Below are 19,652 nucleotides of genomic sequence, written 5' to 3' on the forward strand. Positions count from 1 at the left end.
CAGCTGTTGAATTGTTCGATCACGCATTCTGATTTATCACAGTATTACTCGCAACCTACATTTTTATCATTTGAAACCGGGTATTTTTGCTTTATCTAAAGCGCTTTGACAACTCAGGTGAAACAATTAGCGTGTTGGGCTCAATTTAAAATGAATGGTTGTCCAGGATGACCTCTGCGTGCGTTAATGATCAGACTATTTAAATGGTGGAGGTGAAAAGCATTATTGTTCCAACCCTCTTGAGGGGGGAGGAACTATATACTCAAATGGGTTTTTTTGTTCCGTGAATTTTTGCCGCTCGATATATTCATCGTAGAGAGTTGAGACTGGTATCATTAGAAAGCTCGTCCAGCGTAGAATATGGAATTAAAAAGATTTTTTAATTTTCGTTTTCTACAGGGAGTTATCGAGGTTTAAACTTCTGAGAAAAGAAGAGTGAATTCACGTTGTTTTTATTCACATTTTCCGAAATTTTTGCCTAAATTTTAGTCAATTTTGCCAATAGTGTCGTTGATTTTATTTTTGAAGACGGACAAGCATTGTTGATTGTTTTGATTTAATTTTTTGGTCAAAAAATCTGGATAAACATTTCAAAATTTAGCCTTTTCCATCAAAAACAGCACGAAATAAGCTACTTTAGTCCACTTTGATTAAATTTGCCGACAGTAGACCCCCAAACAACACTCATACAATCTTTGTAGACTCAGAGGGGGGCTATTTCTACTTCAGAGTCCGCTGAGAGTGCACTGTAGTTAAAACTTTGCCGTTTTTTGCTAACTTTACTCGTTGATTATCAAAAATGCAGAATTTATTTTGAGTTTTCAACTAACAAATTATCTATATCTACAACATTCGAAAAATCAATTGTTCCTAACGGACAATAAGTATTAGCAGGGCTAGTTTTGGGCCATTCATGGACTGTTACAATCCAAAAAAAATCGGGTTGTAATCAGTCGGTCTTTTTTTTTTTTAAAAAAAAAGACTTTTTTTTAATAATAAAGAACAGAACATATCAAATCAAAGCTCAGGAGTGATAGGTCCAACCAATTCGCTTGCTAGGCAGCTCCAAGCTAAGGCATTTAGTTTTTTAATTGAAAGTTTATGGTCGTTTCTTTTTTTAAAATTAATTGACTTTTCAATAAATAATGGCTTAATTAGTTTTCCTCTATTTTTTTCTTAATTTGTTCAACTTCCAGCTTAGTGTCAGCAAAGAAAGACTGCTTCTTCTTTCTACTGATTTAACATTTATTCTCGGTTGCAGTTTAAAGTCTGAAGTTATTGTTTTCTGGCTTTGATACTACAGGATTTCAGATTTTTGTTTGTTTTGATATTTGCCAGTTTTTCACGTTTCTAATTTTGTCACATTATCAGATTATTGACAGTTCTCATGTCACCTTATTAGCATTCAGAATAAGACACAACTGAACATATTAAAATCCTGAAAGATGTACATCATCGTTTTAACGGCCTCGACGCCTCTTTCTTGAAGAAATCAATTGAATTTTTAAATTTTGTCTATAACTGTCATTTATACTTTGTCGTTTCGGTCGTATGAAATTTCCTGTATAGTGATAGCCTTCATTGGATTTTCATGGCAAAATAGAGGAACCGATATTCTGATATTAATAGATAGCTGATGGCTTTCTTGACTTTGAAAACAATCGTTTTCCAAAATGAAAAAAAAACTTTTTAACTTCGCAATTTTGTTTTTTTTATGTTTATTTTTGTTACCTAATCTCGTTAGTTAATTACAGGCCAAATATGACATTACGGGTGTCAAGGGAACAAAAGGGATTGGTGTCCCAAAGTCTTTTTTTTAAAGAATTTGTTAAGACCTTACTGGCTTCGACACCGGTTTTTCACAAAAAAAGTAAATTAATTTGATTTTTGTCATATTTGACGTTCTTTTTGTAGATGCAAGAAATATTCTGGATAATTACAGGTCTCGAGGGCTTCTTTTTATGAATAAACGACCCTATTTAAATGGCTCTTTTCGTAATTAATGCCTTTCATGACATTGAATGTAATTTCGTTTCGAAAAAAAAATTAAAATTATTACATACTTTAGCACTTCGCTTTTTTGTCTACTCGTTACCTAGTCTTACCAATGAATGGCCACGTACTACATTACAGCTGTGATTTGAAGAAGGCGCAATCAAATATATTTTGAGTGCCAAAATTGGCTTGACGGTTTTGACAGCGTTTTCTGGCAAGTTTCAATTGATATTTTGTTTGTTCTTTGTTGTTCTTTTTAGCCGCTTTAAAAAATGAATAAGGACAGGTCCTAATGCCCTTCTATAGAAACAGTGGTAATCGTAAAATTGTGGTAAGATTAATTGATTCCTAATTGATTCAAAAAAATAAGTTAAATTTTTTACTTTACTGTTTTTGTTTTTTTTTGTATAATTGTTACCAAACCTTTTTATGGACTGGTCGCATATGTTTTCTGGTGATTTATAAGTTATTTTTGTTTAGTTTTAGGTTTATCTGACGGTATGTTGACTTTGTTATTAAATTTAGTTTTTAAGAGGGACATAAATTTTTTGATGTAATTAATGTTTGTTGTTGTTGTTGTTTGATTTTGCTGTTCGTCTTGACTCGCTTTCTTAATATTGACATATTACAGCAATCTAATGCATCAATTTTTACTCCACTGAGTTATTTGCTTTGGAGGCTATCTTATCGTTCATACAGAATTTTTTGAAAATACTTGGGCTTTTTTGGGATTCGCAAAAAATAATTTTTGGGTTTTTCTATCTGTTCCTCATTTGGTAGACAATTATGCCAAAATTGTGGATGGGCGAGGTCGGAACCTTATGTGCCATCGCACATTACCGAGCCGCCTTGTTTACGTTAATTATTTCATCAAAAACACGTTTAATTACACCTTAGGGGTCACTGGTCAAGTCTGCCCAAAAGTCTCATCATGAACAAGCTGATCAAGTATACAGACAAAAGCTTGATTATGGCTAAAAATCTTCTCTGAATCTGATCAATAACGCGGTAAAAATGTCTAAAAATGAGCTAAAGAATTTTTGATTCCAACGCTTTTTGATGCCAACTGCTATCGAAATCTTCGTTCACATCAGGCATTTCTTTACGTTACACACAAACGATACCTTGTTTTTTCGCCCCCCCCCGCCCGATTGCGCAACAAGACGGCTCATCCGAGTCTGTTAGGGGCTCATAATGTTCTCAGAAGCCTCAGGCCTGCAAAACATTTTAAATTTTTTCCGATATAACTTTTTAAAAATTCATTATGAAAAATAAACAAAATAAAGCAATTTTCTCAGATCAGCTGTCAGTAAGCCTTTTATTGCAGCAAAATTAGCTTAAAATCACAAAATACAATTTTTATCAATTTATGAGAGACAGGAATTGTTTCATGGCTCTAAAACAAAGCTTGTAGCATTTAGCTTCCACAATTTTGTTGTTTGGCGTGTAGAATTCGTGACTTTTTGTCGAGAGAACTATGATAGGTTGTTAAAGTCCGAGGGCATTAAGTTGCTGAGCAGTTTTCTGAGAGCTCTACTGGTCTGTCTGTATGCGTTCAACGCAATCTTCCAAGAATAAGTTAGAGTATAGTTCTTGGAAGCCTAAGGCAATTAGAGCTCAAATTGCCGAAGGCTTCCCAGAACTATACTCTAACTTATTTAAACCTCAAATTCGCTCTTCAAAACTCAAAGAGAGAAATCAAATAAAAATTATAGTAACATTGAAATTCTTGTGAAGCGAATCAATCCAACAATTGAATAATCGTTCAACCCAAATAATACTTTTTCTGAATTCCTTGATATTATTGTAGCAGCGAATGGATCGCAGAGGTCGTCAGCCAGCTCTGTTGTGTCACTCTCATTGTCACTCTTTATGATTTTTAGAAAAATGAGCAATTTATAAAAATGTTTCCTTATATTGACTCAATTATAGACCTTAAAGAAATCCTCTTTGCCAAAATAGTTATTTTTTTGACGGTTTCCTGTTTTTAATTATCCCCTCCAATTATCTTCAAAAAGTGTGTTTTGTCTCATGAAGAAAAATTGGGCTTCCAATAAAATTTTCCAAGAAACATGCCTTAAGACTTCCAAGAATATTTTCCAAGAAGCTGGCTCAGTTGATTGCTCATTTTATATCATTTTGTAATGTTGATCTCTTCGAGACAAGTGTAAAAAGCGAGCGAAAAATTGATTAAGTTGAAAGTCTCGTGTGATATGACACGTGAAATCTTGATAAAAAGTGGGACACTCGAAAAAGTATGAAATAATGACTTCTTGCTTGATCAACTTTCAAAATTAGTGATCGAGCCTAAATTTATTGTTGATTTTCCTTAACAGCGAAATTGACTTCTAAGGAGACATGAAAAATTATGTTAAGGAAAAGTGAGGAGTTTTGGACCCGCGATGTCTAAATTTACGGCGCAAAGGACAAACTCATGTTGTTAGGTACACCTCTCCTAGCCTCGTGTTTGCCTCCATGCCATTCGCGACGTGAAGATAGGCTCCCTAAGTTTAGAGGGTAGGCACTACAAAAACCAGCCGCTCGCCATTCGTTCAAAAAAAATTTACAAAAATAATCACATAAGAAAAAAACGAAACATTTTGTCATGCAGTCGCGTTTTTTGAAATTTCAAGTTTTTTGAAATTTCATGCAGTCGCGTTTTGAAAAATATGTCAAGTTTTTTTGAAATTTCCCAATTATCATTAACAATCATTTCTCATTATAAAATAGAAAAAAAATTGAGTTCATACGTTGCTGCGTTAAGATTTCAATACTTCATTAATCTCTTCAACAATGAAAACTTGCCAAAAAGTGCAAATCTACAAAAAAAAATTAGGAAAAAAAATTATCGTTTGGTTTTACAAAATTATAATAAAACGCCTATATTCGGAGTAGCTACAGGCAGTGCATATACAAATTGAGTGAAAATTAATTACTCAACGTCTTGGTTGAATCATTAATCAAGAATTGTGCTCATTCTTTTAATATAAGTAACATCAGAACAGACAAAAATAAAATTGAAGTCAGTTTTTGATGTTTCCTTTTGAAAGGTTTTGACAAGTTTGTGGCTGAAAAAACCCACTTGAGATAAATTGATGTACTGCTTAGTTATTTGAAGTTTCTTTTTTGAGAAATATTAATTACTAATCTAATATGATATCTCTAAAAATAAATTGTTCTTACCACAATTTTGTCAAGATATATAAACCTTAAAGTTAAATGATAAATTTGACCTACCCACTATTAGTGATGATCATAAACCAGCTGGCTGGTCCTCCTTGGTGATATCAACGACACGTTTTTTGTTGACAGGGCTGTGATTTAAGTGGAAAATGCAATAGTACTTGCGAGAAAATGCTGTAATGTGACCCAAAAAATCAACCCCTTTTCCTGAATACGTTTTTTACACTATTTGGGCTCAGATTCTCTATCTCTCAACAAATTAGTATATGGAAGAGGTCCAAAAGCCGTTCAGACCCATGCCATCAAAAGTCTTTTGATGCATACCTTTGCTAGTAACAGTTTCTCCTAAGTCGCGTTATCGTCTTTTTCCGGTGCAACTTTTAATCTGTTTCTGTTTGTTATTAAATATTTTTGAGCTAGCAAAAAAACTGTTTACGTTGAAAGCGAATAGAGCCCCTTTTGATCAAAAATTAATAGAACTCAGAAATGTATTAGGTCGAAATAACGTGTAATTTGCAGCCTTGAATAGCTTTCTTTTATCTGTTTATTACAAGAGTAATCCGGCTTATGATGTTTTTAACATTCGTTTTGCTTACTCTTCAACAGACATATTACAGCAGAAAACTATCGCACGAGAGATGGCGGAGGCTTTCTGATAAAAACAGTTAGTTTTAGTTTCGTCACTAGCAGCCGAATCTACCGCCTTGCGGCAGGTGTAAAAACTGTTTTCTTTGTTCAGGTAAAACAACTTAATGAGTCACTGCGGCGTGTTTCAACAACAGTCTATACACGTATTTTGCAATGTTTACCGCTCAAATTTGTCAATCCGTGACTTTTATTTCCAGTTAAAAGGCCTTTTATTGCTTTCAACTGGCTTTGCTTTTAATGTTGCATTCAATTCCAAAGTGAAAAAAAAAACAAGAAAGAAAACGACGTTTAAAAAATAAGCCGTGAAGGTATTTGACGTTTCAGAACAATTTTGGTGCGTTTTAGACAATAGATTTTTGTGGCTTTGTTTATCTATGGTATATTCCTTTGTTTACCATTACGTAGCCGTCCATTAGATGCTTATCGGCTGCCTTTTAACTGTCCCTTTGTTTAACACTTTCTGGTTTTGAAAAGAACGCATAAAATTACGTGGATAGTATCTTAGGGATATTTTTCCTGCGTGCTTTGTGAACACAAAATTATTTCAGGCAGTCTTTTTTTGTTCACAACAAGAATTGATACTTCCCCTGTCTGCGTTTACATGTGACTAGTTTCCCGTTTTTCCCCACTAAAAAGGAAAAAAGGTTTGTGGATTTTTCTAATATCGTCCCTACTTTTTTATTCAAGCCTTGTTCACGTTTTCCGTTAGAGCTCATGGTCGTTTTAGATCGGCTAACTTCAAAGAACCTCTTCAGGTAATCAAATTGATTGAAGGTAATTTTGGAGGAAATTTTTCTTCCTTTTTCAATATCTTTGAAAAAAGAGCGGCAAAATTTGCTAATTTCGCACAGCACAAAATTTAATTGCTAGCGTGTTTCAGATTTTTAAGTGCCAAAACTAAAAAATCATCCCAAATATTTTAACCCAGCGCACAAATGTCTTTTCTGATTTTTTCATAATTACTATTTTTTCAAAAAAAAAGTACATACACTTTTGTCAATTTTCTAATTTTTAATAATGACTCATTTTTAAACTTTTTGTTCAAAATTTTAAATTAAAATCTAGGTATTTTAGACCTACGCGTAGACTAGAGTTGCTGCTACTAAAGCTAGTACTTTATCAACACTCGTCAAATTCGATGTATGGTTAAAACCATCGCCAAAATTATGAATAAATTCGACGTTAAAGTTGTTCATTTTGCGCGTCTTTTTAACATTTTGCGTCATTAAGTTTGATATAGGTGACTCTTTTTCGCGCAGTCGTGTACACCTATGCTGCATGTGAATACATTACTTATAATACCTGCCATGTTTGATAGTAATTGTTAGTAATAATAGTTATGATAGTAAAGGTGAACACGTCAGAAGCTTTTGATCAATAATCAACTTATTAACATCGCCAGGTGTATCAATAGAACATATAATTGATTTTTCGCTTGATTGACATTAAGATAAACTCGTACACAATACTCATCTAAAATTTGAAAAAGGTCATTAATATTGTCCATATTAAAACCAAAACTAACCAAAATCTTGCTGACGTACGAAAAGTCTATAATGTTTATAATGTTGTAAATACACATACACGCATGTATATTTGCTACGATAGTTGTGTATAGCTGCTAGTTATTTGTGGTTTTCACGTATATCAGTTTAAATATACCATATTTTTAATAAAGTTTCTTTGAGGCAATTGAAAGTGGTTTTAGCCATCGAAGTGTCTGCAACTGCGCCTTTACCACAAACTTGATATTTTGCAGAGTCCATTTTGAGATTTTGTGGTGCTGTTCAACAGTCCTGTACACGTACACATCTTTTCATGTCTTATAATTTGATTACATTTCTATTCAATTTATACACAGTTGATAAAGACCTTGGCCATAAAAATTTATAGGCAACCAAATTAAAAACTATACTTGTTCATCGTTGGTTATTTATTCAGCCAAAAAATATTGGTTCACTTTACCGGAGTCAGAACAATTTTACAGGTTAGTTTTTAGTTAATTTACTTGATGCACAAAAAATTTGGAGGAAAATCTTTCAAGTGCTCCCAAATTAGTCAGACTTTCTTCGAAAAAACGCATATTAACGCATATATCAAAAAGAAAATTGTCTGAGCTATGAAAGTTTTTCCTACCAAATTAGGTCGACATTTTTTTAACCATTCACTTGTTTTCGTTCATCAATTCTGTTATGAAAAACTTACAAGGCCCAATAAAAAATAAAAAATGAAAAATATATTTCTTTTTCAGAGAGGTGCTCATATCAAATAGAAATTTACTACGGAATATCTTGTTTCTATCAATGAATCAGAAATTCAAATAACAACACTCCGATAGTATATCATTCTTAAGAAAAACTCAAACAGTAGGAAAAGTATGTTTAGTATTCTTAACTGCAGAACAATTTGGGTAAAAGTGAAAAACACTTTTGCTGTAATAGAAGTTCTTAGAATACTTCTGAGAACAGAAAGTAGATTTTTTTAACCTATTCACCTGCGTGACTAAAATTGTCCAATATTTTTGAAACGTTAAACTGTTTTTCACAATTTCTGTTGCGGAAAATTATGTATTTAGAAAAACCCAAACTAAGAAGCACTAGTAATTTAATTATCAAGAGAATTAACAACATTAAAAATCGCAGACAAGATTAACTCTCAGCATTTGTTGCTAAGTCAATGAGCAAGTACACTTATGTTGAATTGGACCAGTTTTCCGAATGGTTGGTCCAAAACTATGCACAGACAAAACTTGGAGATGAACTTGACATAGGAGCGCCGAATTTTGCGGCATCATAACATTGAGGAAAAACGTCACCAATTAAAAAACTCTAAACATTAGCTTATGAAAAATTAATTGATGAATTGCTTTTGATTAACGCAAGTCCTCAAACCCAAAATAATCTGCATATGACAAATCTCTTTACATTGATTTTGCAATATAAACGCCTATCAAAACTTATTTTTAAAAAACTTATCTGAAAACTTATAGTTTTCAGATACTTTTAGTTTGTTTGGTATTTTATACAGGTTCACCAAGTTTTTACAAAAAACGCTTTTAAAATTTCCTCGCTCAATTGTTTCATTTTCTGAACAGTTAAACATTAACTAATTTAAACCTATTAAAGTGTGACCTGAAAAAAATTTGTCTGTTTTGGATTTTTCTTCGTTAATTTCAAATTGATGCACTAACAAGAGCAGATGTCAACCGAAACCGACTTGAAGATTCTTAAATTCGCTATTTTGTAGAAAATGATGTTCCTTCTTCTTGCAATTTTTGAACTGATTCAAAATAATCATCGTTCAAACTATTTGATATCAAGACAAATTTCAATAATCGTTTAAATTTCCACGAAGTTATCTTCATTCCTTTCAGGCCAGATAACGAAATTAACGATAATTACGTATATTTCAATTGCTTGAGAGATTTTTATAGCTGTCCAACATTGTTTCTATGCAATTTATTGATCGAGCTTTGGAACAATGACTTCTCATTGGTTTAATTGCTCTCGAACAAAGTTTGCAGCAACTATTGCAGTCGTGCGTACCTATATCATGAAAAATTCTGATAATTTGTTTTAGTTGTTTTTTTAGCTAGATAGAGGTGTTTCAATTTTGGTCTTGAAAAACTGAATCAATTGAGGGTATTAAGCTGCTGCTTAGCTCATTTAGTTTTTCGGTGGGCTCTAAGTATATGTTTGAAGAAAATTTTATTCGAGTCGCCCGAGTGACTTAGTGCCCTGACACAAAGGCGCTTGCATCCGAGTTATGGGCACGAGGCCCGAGGGGACCAATATTTTTTCTAACGTAATTGGAGAACCAAAAGATACGAAGTTGTTGAATTTCATTTGAAATTGAATTTTATAGTACAATTGCGCAGATTAGTGAAAGAAAAGTTTTCTTCTTAAAAATATACACGAGTTGAAAGAAACCAAACGTCTGGCTCTGATAGCAAAGCAGCCAATTGTTTATAGAGGTTTGATTCAGGAAGTGAAAATATGAGTTCAAACTTTAAAACTGAGCCCTCTGCTTCGAAGTTTTAGTGACCGATGAATACCGTGGGGTCTCTAAGTGAAAAGATCATGAAAGCTACTACGAAGCATACTCAATAGAACTTTTTGAACAACCCTCCTCCCCTTTTATCTACCCCCTGCAATTATCAACTCCTCCCCCAACCCCCCAATGCCTTGCCCGTTGCCGCTGGCTTCTGTTTGCTTATGTTTGCTACAATCAAAGCCTCGTCTGTCGTTCGAGAGCAATTCCAAATGAGTTATCAGTTTTTTCTTCTGGCATAGGTCAAATGTCGAGCATTTGAGTTAAAATATGTCACGCGAATTACCGGAACAGCGCTTATGTAGTACTCGTAGGCAAAGGTTCTTGCGACACATGCGCAAAAATACACGACCAAAATTCACCAAATTTGCAAAGTTTTAAAAATATTTGTTATCAAGAGTCATAACAATTATTTTCAAAACTTTATATTTGGGCCGGTCCCATTGTAGCCCCCCCCCCTCCCCCCCCCCCCCCCACGAAATTATAGCCTCCCATTATGGTATGTTTACCACGTTTGGGGGTCTATAGGTTATCTGACCTCTAAGCTGGGAGTGATGCTATAATGGGAAAACTCGTAACTTTTGTTAATTTTGGTTTCATAATAGTCAGAAAAACACCTTGAATTGAGATTGTCCTCTGTTGCTACAAAAATTTAGCCTCCATTTACTTCTTCAGTTCATATCGGTATAAAGATATTCCATATGGAATTCTAGTTAATGGGGCTAACTTCAATTCTGGAACGATTTAAACCTAAATGAGTTAATGAGCTGCAAAGTTTGTTTGTCCCAGATAAGAGCAGTTTGACGGAGACTTAAAGGCATTTGCTTGTTTGCATTGATAGCTATTCAAATGGACGTTGAATGAAATTGAAATATAAATATGCTGATAATAAAGTTATATTTAGGTTATCACTTTCTGTTTAAATAATTGATTATGATTATTTATTATTGTTCAAATATATATTTGGGCGTCTGATTATCCTCCGTTCGTAACTTAAAATAGCCGAAGTTTTTCAGCTGATACTTATTATTTTTGTGAAACTGGCGATTCTGAAAGCCTAGCATCAATCCTCTATTTCAAGTCAATCGATTGTTTCTGCTAAATGGTAAGTTTCAAAAAACAATTTTCTATTTTCTACGCCGATATTAACAGATAATTTTTCATTCCGCATTTCCCATATTATTAAATTGATCAAAGATAACTCAAAATATCACCATCGTTAATTGATATTATTATTATGAGTTCACTTCGAATCAACAATGGAATCACTCTCGCAAGAACATCTGAAAATAAAAATCTTTTGAAGTATTCCTCCTGTTTTAATTATTAAATTAAACAAAAGCTTGTCACTCCTGCTCTAGACCACCCACGCCGAAAATAAAAGTTAACTGATAACATCTTGTAACATTCTTACAAGACGCTGTTAAACTTTAACAAAGTTCTTAAAAGATCTTGCAAGATAATTTTTTTTCCTTAAAAGATTCTTGCCAGATAAACTTCTTATCTTAAGATCAAATATTATTAACATTTGGTCTTGACTCGTGAGGACACTAACCAACATTGGTTTCTAGTTGTTCCGACCCCACTTGTGGGGGAGGAACTATATACTCAAATGGGTTTTTTTTTGTTCAGACAATTTTGGCCGATCGATATATTCATCGTAGAGAAATGTGAGTGGTATCATTAAAAAGCTTGTACACCCTAGAATTTGAAATTAAAAAAATGTTTTGGAATTTCAATTTTTTTTCGATGAGTTATCGAGGTTTAAAGTTTTTTGTGAACGCGTGATATTTGCCATGACTTTGTTCCCTTTTAAGGGAACTTTCGTTCAAATTAGATTTTTTACTATTAGAATATTAATTCAAAATCACATTTTACGCTGAAAAGGCAAACAAATTTGTGTTCCTAATAGACGAAAGGCAATAAAAAGGCTAAATATGGTCTCATGAGGAATTTTATTATTTAAAACAAATCGAATTCTATTTGAGAGCCCTTTTTAAAAAAAAATTTCAAATTTTTTGGTTTTTTTTCAAGTGACTTACAGACTTTTCATAACAAAAAACCATTATGGGCTACCCTCATTTACAGTCAAATGATGCTCAATCAACAAATAATTCGTTTTGAAGGAATCGCTCAAGTTTTTTTGTGGCTTCGACTCTGAGTTTTCCTAATTTTCAATAAAGTTTTTACAATCTTTTTGAGATTAAAGTCTTTTTTGTAGTCCCATGTCAGTCTTGTTGAATAAAAAGGAAATAGGCTGCTATATATGAGCACCAACTAAACCTATCTCTGAGTCGACGGCTAATTGCTGTTAAGACTTCAAAAACAATTTTTCGATTTTTTTTCAATTTATCGACCTGAAACCTATTTCTGTGAACTTGTAAGTCGGTCTCAAAAATGGCAGGAGCAGTTTCTTCTCTACTGCAACCAATATTAAAAAGTTTGGCGGTTATATCTTCAAACTAAATTTTTATGACTTCGATGCCACGAGTTTTTATAATTTTTTTTAAATTTTTGATATTTTTTTTTATTTTTGGTTCCATCTAATTTATTCTTAAATCTATCTAATCTTATCTAATTATCCTAAAAATGACAGTTCCCATTACCTTAAAAAGGATTTAAATTAATCATTGATAAAATTTTCACAAAAAACTCATGGTTTTGATGGCTTCGACACTTTCTTCTCGAAATTTTCTAATAAATTTTTTGTTTTTGCCTGTATTTGTTGCGTTTAAATATTCATAAAACTTATTGTGATAACTTATTGATGACTTACGAATGAACATTGTTATTGCCTTCCCATCGAGGCGGAACTTAGCGTATTCATTGAATTCCGTTGTAAACTATTGAAGTTAATGGCTTTTTTACTACGGGTTTTCTCAGAATTTTCGTGGTTTTTTTATATTTGTTCATATTTGTTTTTTAGTTCATTCTTTTACAACAATTCTCAATGGTGTTAAATAATTAATCAAAAAGAAAATAGTTTTTACTGAAAAATTAAATCATTGTGGCTACGAAACTTTTCTCTCTCATTTTTTTTTAAGTTTGCTGTTTTTTATGTTTTTTTTAGTCTTTATGCAGTCGTAAAATTGTTTCCAAAAGTTGAGAGTTCTTTTAAACTTCTAAATGAGGATTGAATTAACTTATATAAGGCAGTCAGCGTATTGCAAAAATCCTTAAAGTTTTTGATGATTGTTTACAATTTATTCTAATCTTTTCAGTTTTTGTTGTTCTATATGTCAACTTTTAACTTATTCTCATTATTGAGAGGTCCCATTTGCTTCCTTGTAATTAAAACTTCATCGTGTTTTTTGACAATAATTGTCGTAACTGTTGTTTTTGTGTTTGACAATATGCATTTTCATAATTTTTTGTGATTCTCTGATGATTATTTTCTCGATGTTTGTGTTTCTTGTTGTCTTCTTTTAGCAAATTCTCGTAACAACATATCCCAATGATTTTCAAATGAGTCTCCGGGTGGAACGGTTTAGATTTTCAGTATATTTTTAACTGTATTAGTATAAAAAAACAATTGAAAAAAAATGCAATATTCGGATAATAGGTAATGTTTTTAGTTACTAACATTTTCGAATTAAATAATTTGTGTTTGCGCAAACAGTTTGCATTTTTTTTATTCTGCTCTTTTAGTCCAATTCTATGGCTTAATCTAATCAAAGACAGGTCCTATTGGATTTCTATTTAAGTTTTAATAGATTTATCAATAATTTTTAATAACTACTGGTTTTTAAGACGTTTGAAATTATTAGGTTTAAATAGTGTTGATTCACTTTTGAGTTTCGCCTCATCATTTCTTTTATTTCTTCTTTTTGTCGACTTTTTTCCTAGTTTCGAAAAATAAAAGTCAAATCTGCTTTGTAATTAAACTAAATTTGTGTAGTAAGGGTTTCGTCTGATTGTAATTTGACTTTGTTACTTTCAGACTTAGATATTGATTTTTGGCCGTAAAAAAGCTTTTTTGTTGTTTGTCTTTTATTCGTGGTCTTATTAATGGTATATCTCGTGAGTGCTCTAATGAGGCCTGACAGTATGCAATTCAATTAGTAGTTTGGGTCTGTAGCGATTTCTTTAAACTCAAACATCTATTTTTGATTATCTCTTCATTGGGTTGACAATTAAGTCAAAAATATAGATGAGCGCAGGATGGAACATCATGTGCAAACGCACATTATCGGGCCTCCTTGTTTTCATCTAGAGCTGTAATACTACATTTTAAGTCGAACGGACAACTTTATGACCCGTTTGAAATACGTTTTTGAGCAGACCTGCTTTTGCCAAAAGTAAACACATCAATTACATAACGCTAAAAAAAAACAATTTTTTAGTTCGTTATTTGTGCGTCACCAAGACTATGCTTTGTTTGTTTTTGTTTGAAATGCTTTGAATAGTTGAAAGAGATTTCAAAGACAGTGTGTCAGTTTGAGCACAGCCAAGTTGGCGCCTTTTTTGCGCAAATTGACAATTTAAACCCCCCGCCATCTGTTACTCTTCTTTTGATGCGTCACTGCACGTTTATTATTGCGACATAATTGCTACACACGCTTGATGTAACAATGTACCAAAATTTTTGTTCAACAGGAATAATGTCAACTAAATATAAAACTAAAATGGCAAGATTTTTTTCTGAAACCTTTGAATAATTTTTACCAATGCTTAACTATATGTTCAGATGGAATAATGGAAATTAAGCATAAAAGTTATAACAGCATTTTTGAAAAAAAAACCTTTGAATATTTTAAGCAATTATTACTGACAAAACCATACAAAGGTTAAATATTTATCAAATGGAAAACGCAATACAAAGTTGATTTAGTATTGATTACAGTATTGGTTTCAATAACTATATTTCCTATCCGTAGGGATTTATTCAAACTTGTATACAAGATTAATTCGTTAAAATTCTTTAAATGATAATTATAGCCACGTTATCCATAAATCTATAACATCCAAGTTAACTTTGCTCAGTAATAGAGTCTCAATTAAATTCAAGTGTCAATTTACATATACCAAATTTCTCCTCAATAGCATGTCCACCAATATCTAAAAAATATTGGTGGGTCTTTTCCATTATAACCCCAAAGTTATTGGAGGGGCGTTATAAATTCGTGGAGGGGCTAAAATTTCGTGGGAGCAGGCTATAATTTGCTGGGGGGGGGGGGAGGAGGAGGCTATAATGGGGAGGAACTAGAAACAATTTGAAACATTTAATTGTAAACCTTAAAAATGTTTTTTTTTAGGCTATGCTTTCATATTAAGACTGACAATACTATCCAAAAATGAATAGTTGAATCAGGAATAATAAATGAGCGACTTGATTAATAATTAAAGCACAGAATTCTGTGCTTTTTGTCTGCTTTATTTTCCCTAGTTTCATTCAATATTATTGAAAAATTGGATTTAGAATCAGACCAAATATCCTTTACATTGTAAAGTGCGTTTTCAGTTTGTTTTAAGTTTTTTCATTGTTATAGCAAAATTCAATTTTGCATTAAAACAAATATATCTGTTCAATGTGAGTTTCTTTCACTTTAACTCCACCTTTCATTTTTGGTTTCAGTTTCCGGATTAACAATTTCCAAAATCGGATTGGACTGTGGCTAATCGCATCAAATTAGACATATTTTCCCAGCTTGATAGGAAAAGCACGTTGGTGATATTAGCAGAACAAAATTGAAGATCAGTTGGTTACTATTATTTGCTGTGTTATTTGCGAGGACACACGTGTTACGGTTACAACCAACAGTTCTATTAAATTTAAAATAGAAGCTAACTGTTTCCATTATTGTTATAACAAAAATAATTCCAATTCCTACTACAATACTTGATTCTTCATGTACACTACGGAATAACAGCACAGGCGGCCATAATAGACGGACTAGTATACATACCAATATATCCATACATAAAACCAAAACCACCACCAAAGCTAGCACCATTAAAGAGCAGAAATTTGCTAGTTTAAATAGTGGTGATGGTGGTACCAGCACAAAACGGAATACTCAAACTTATAAGTTAGTAACTAGTTATAAACGATGCAAGAATAACGGGTGTGCAAATAATCGCTTCAATAGTTACGACACTGTGCCGCAAAAACTAACGGAAAGCGAAGCCAGATCAAATTTGACAAATTTAACGGCAACATTTGACAAGGAGGGAGAGGAAATACAAACTGAAAATTCTGGGAAGGCGGACCAAAGGACTGCTGGAGTGATAATTTGGAGATATTGTGTGTTCTGTTGTTGGGAAATGGAGTCGTGTGTCAGAGAGATTTGTGAAAAATACAGCAAACGCTTCAAAACTGACTTCGACTCAAATACTCTCAAGGCATTTGCGGCTCTCTATGAGGTTTGCTCTGGAAATTTTGAAAAAGATAAAAAAATCAATTAAAAAGTCTGCCGTTAAAAATCTTACGAACTGCTTGGAAAACTAGAGAGTAGGCCATTTTAAACAAAAACGACTTACGCTCAAATTTCAAAATATACTTACGCCCATTTTCAGCTCCGTTATTTTTCAGTGAAACGGTTTTTCCTAATTTTTTTGCTTACAGTACAAGTCAATATTTGTTGCAATTTGCAAAACACAAACACAATTAATTTTGGGAGCTGCGCGAAAACGTACACGTATTACAATCTCAATTTTATTATTAAAATTTAATCCATAATAAAATTTCATCACTAAAATTTTAAAGTTAAATTGTCACGAAAAATTGGCGGATGCTCTTATTAATCTTCCGCTGGATTTTCTCCGGTTCGTTGTCGACATCCATTATTTTCACGCTTCGAAAACTCAAAACAGCATTTTTGACTCTTGACCTTAACCAATCACTAACTGTATTGCATACCTGACGCCCTCTCTTCGTATTCATATTTCGAGTTGATCATTGAAATTAAATTGTGTAATTTCTTTTTGATCATGCACCAGTTGATCAGTGGTTATAATTTCAGATGACAGAGATGTCTTCTTCACTCGAACGCAATTTTTGAAATGAGCAACTGGCTGTTAATTTTGTTTTGCAAATTCACATCCCATCAGCTGCGTTTTTGCCGCCAGTCTCATTTTCACGTTCACAAAAATTTTGAGATTTTTTCAATTGTCTTACATTACTTCCAGCGCTTTGTGCGCTCTCTTAAAATGTTATTACGCACCTTAAACGCATCGACATTTTTTGAATGTTTCATGTGCTAATTTACCTTTGAGCGTTCTTCAGCATTTTTTTCTGTATAAACACTTTCAACTGTGTTATCACTTGTATTAGCAACAATATTGTGATCTTTGAACTTCTCCGGCTGACTTTGATTGGTGATCCTGCAAGATTTTGTTCGAAAATCTGGCGCTATCTTACAAGAAAAGCATTCAACTTGCATGATTTTGAAAGACTAACCATTCGACTCAAACTACAGTCTTTCTTATAGCTGTCATCAATTTTAATATAAATTTTTGCATATTTCGTAAATTTTGCATGTACAATCCCTTTAGATTCATGTACCAATTTTTTTCTCAAATTTTATTAATTTATTGCCTTCAATATTTCTTCTTCTAGCACTGGGTATCAAAAGTTTTATCCATTTGCAGCTCGAACACTGTTACCATCTGTTTGGGTCTAAGAAATAAACCCGGACGAAAAAACCGCATACATTTAGATACGAAATAAATTTGAATTTTAAATCTTAAATCTTAACCATTCGACTCAAACTGCAGTCTTTTTTATAGCTGTCATCAACTTTAATGTATTTTTTTTGCATATTTCGTAAATTTTGCGTGTACAGTCCTTTTAGATTTATCTACCAATTTTTTCTCAAATTTGATTAATTTATTGCCAACAATATTTCTTCTACTCGCACTGGGTATCAAAAGTTTTATCCATTTGCAGCTCAAACACTGTTACCATTTGTTTGGATCTAGGAAATAAACCCGCACGAAAAAACCGCATTCATTTAGATACGAAATTAATTTGAATTTTAAATCTTCAATCTTAACCATTCGACTCAAATTGCAGTCTTTCTTATAGTTGTCATCAATTTCAATGTAATTTTTTGCATATTTCGTAAATTTTGCATGTACAGTCCTTTTAGATTTATCTACCAATTTTTTCTCAAATTTGATTAATTTATTGCCAACAATATTTCTTCTACTCGCACTGGGTATCAAAAGTTTTATCCATTTGCAGCCCGAACACTGTTACCATCTGTTTGGGTCTAACAAATAACCCGCACGAAAAAACCGCATACATTTAGATACGAAATAAATTTGAATTTTAAATCTTAAATCTTAACCATTCGATTCAAACTGCAGTCTTTCTTATAGCTGTCATCAATTTTAATGTAATTTTTTGCATATTTCGTAAATTTTGCATGTACAATCATTTTATATTTATCTGTCAATTCTTTTCTCAAATTTTTTTAATTTGTTGTCTTCAATTATTCTTCTACTCGCACTGGGTACCAAAAGTTTTATCCATTTGCAACTCGACCACTGTTACCATCTTTTTGGGTCTAAGAAATAAACCCGCACGAAAAAACCGCATTCATTTAGATACGAAATAAATTTGAATTTTAAATCTTAAATCTTAACCATTCGACTCAAACTGCAGTCTTTTTTATAGCTGTCATCAATTTTAATGTAATTTTTTGCATTTTTCGTAAATTTTGCATGTACAATCATTTTAGATTTATCAATCAATTTTTTTCTCAAATTTTATTAAATTATTGCCTTCAATATTTCTTCTTCTAGAACTGGGTATCAAAAGTTTTATCCATTTGCAGCTCGAACACTGTTACCATCTGTTTGGGTCTAAGAAATAAACCCGGACGAAAAAACCGCATACATTTAGATACGAAATAAATTTGAATTTTAAATCTTAAATCTTAACCATTCGACTCAAACTGCAGTCTCTCTTATAGCTGTCATCAACTTTAATGTATTTTTTTTGCATATTTCGTAAATTTTGCGTGTACAGTCCTTTTAGATTTATCTACCAATTTTTTTTCTCAAATTTTATTAATTTATTGCCTTCAATATTTCTTCTTCTAGCATGGGTGTCAAAAGTTTTATCCATTTGCAGCTCGAACACTGTTACCATCTGTTTGGGTCTAAGAAATAAACCCGCACGAAAAAACCGCATACATTCAGATACGAAATAAATTTGAATTTTAAATCTTAAATCTTAACCCTTCGACTCAAACTGCAGTCTTTCTTATAGCTGTCATCAATTTTAATGTAATTTTTTGCATATTTCGTAAATTTTGCATGTACAATCATTTTAGATTTATCTATCAATTTTTTTCTCAAATTTTATTAATTTATTGCCTTTAAAATTTCTTCTACTAGCACTGGGTATCAAAAGTTTTATCCATTTGCAGCTCGAACACTGTTACCATCTGTTTGGGTCTAAGAAATAAACCCGGACGAAAAAACCGCATACATTTAGATACGAAATAAATTTGAATTTTAAATCTTAAATCTTAACCATTCGACTCAAACTGCAGTCTCTCTTATAGCTGTCATCAACTTTAATGTATTTTTTTTGCATATTTCGTAAATTTTGCGTGTACAGTCCTTTTAGATTTATCTACCAATTTTTTTTCTCAAATTTTATTAATTTATTGCCTTCAATATTTCTTCTTCTAGCATGGGTATCAAAAGTTTTATCCATTTGCAGCTCGAACACTGTTACCATCTGTTTGGGTCTAAGAAATAAACCCGCACGAAAAAACCGCATACATTCAGATACGAAATAAATTTGAATTTTAAATCTTAAA

General features: G+C 32.4%; 1 protein-coding gene across 3 annotated transcripts in view; it reads left to right on the top strand.

The window, feature by feature from the left end:
* The first annotated feature begins 6,118 nt into the window (after positions 1-6,118).
* The window catches only part of LOC142336441 (uncharacterized), a 32,766-nt gene continuing 19,232 nt past the window's right edge, over positions 6,119-19,652 (top strand). The window contains exons 1-2 of one of the 3 annotated variants that reach the window (XM_075385278.1): positions 6,119-6,470; positions 15,452-16,239. In XM_075385278.1, coding sequence (XP_075241393.1) covers positions 16,141-16,239 — 99 coding nt within the window. In that variant the 5' untranslated portion in view covers positions 6,119-6,470; positions 15,452-16,140. Of the gene's footprint in view, positions 6,471-7,427; positions 7,814-10,830; positions 10,982-15,451; positions 16,240-19,652 lie in introns of those variants that run through there. The other 2 variants (XM_075385277.1, XM_075385279.1) reach the window with 2 other exon arrangements.

This window comes from Convolutriloba macropyga, chromosome 3, assembly GCF_964194025.1.
Source record: "Convolutriloba macropyga chromosome 3, txConMacr16.3, whole genome shotgun sequence".
In the NCBI taxonomy this organism is placed as follows: Eukaryota; Metazoa; Xenacoelomorpha; order Acoela; family Convolutidae; genus Convolutriloba; species Convolutriloba macropyga.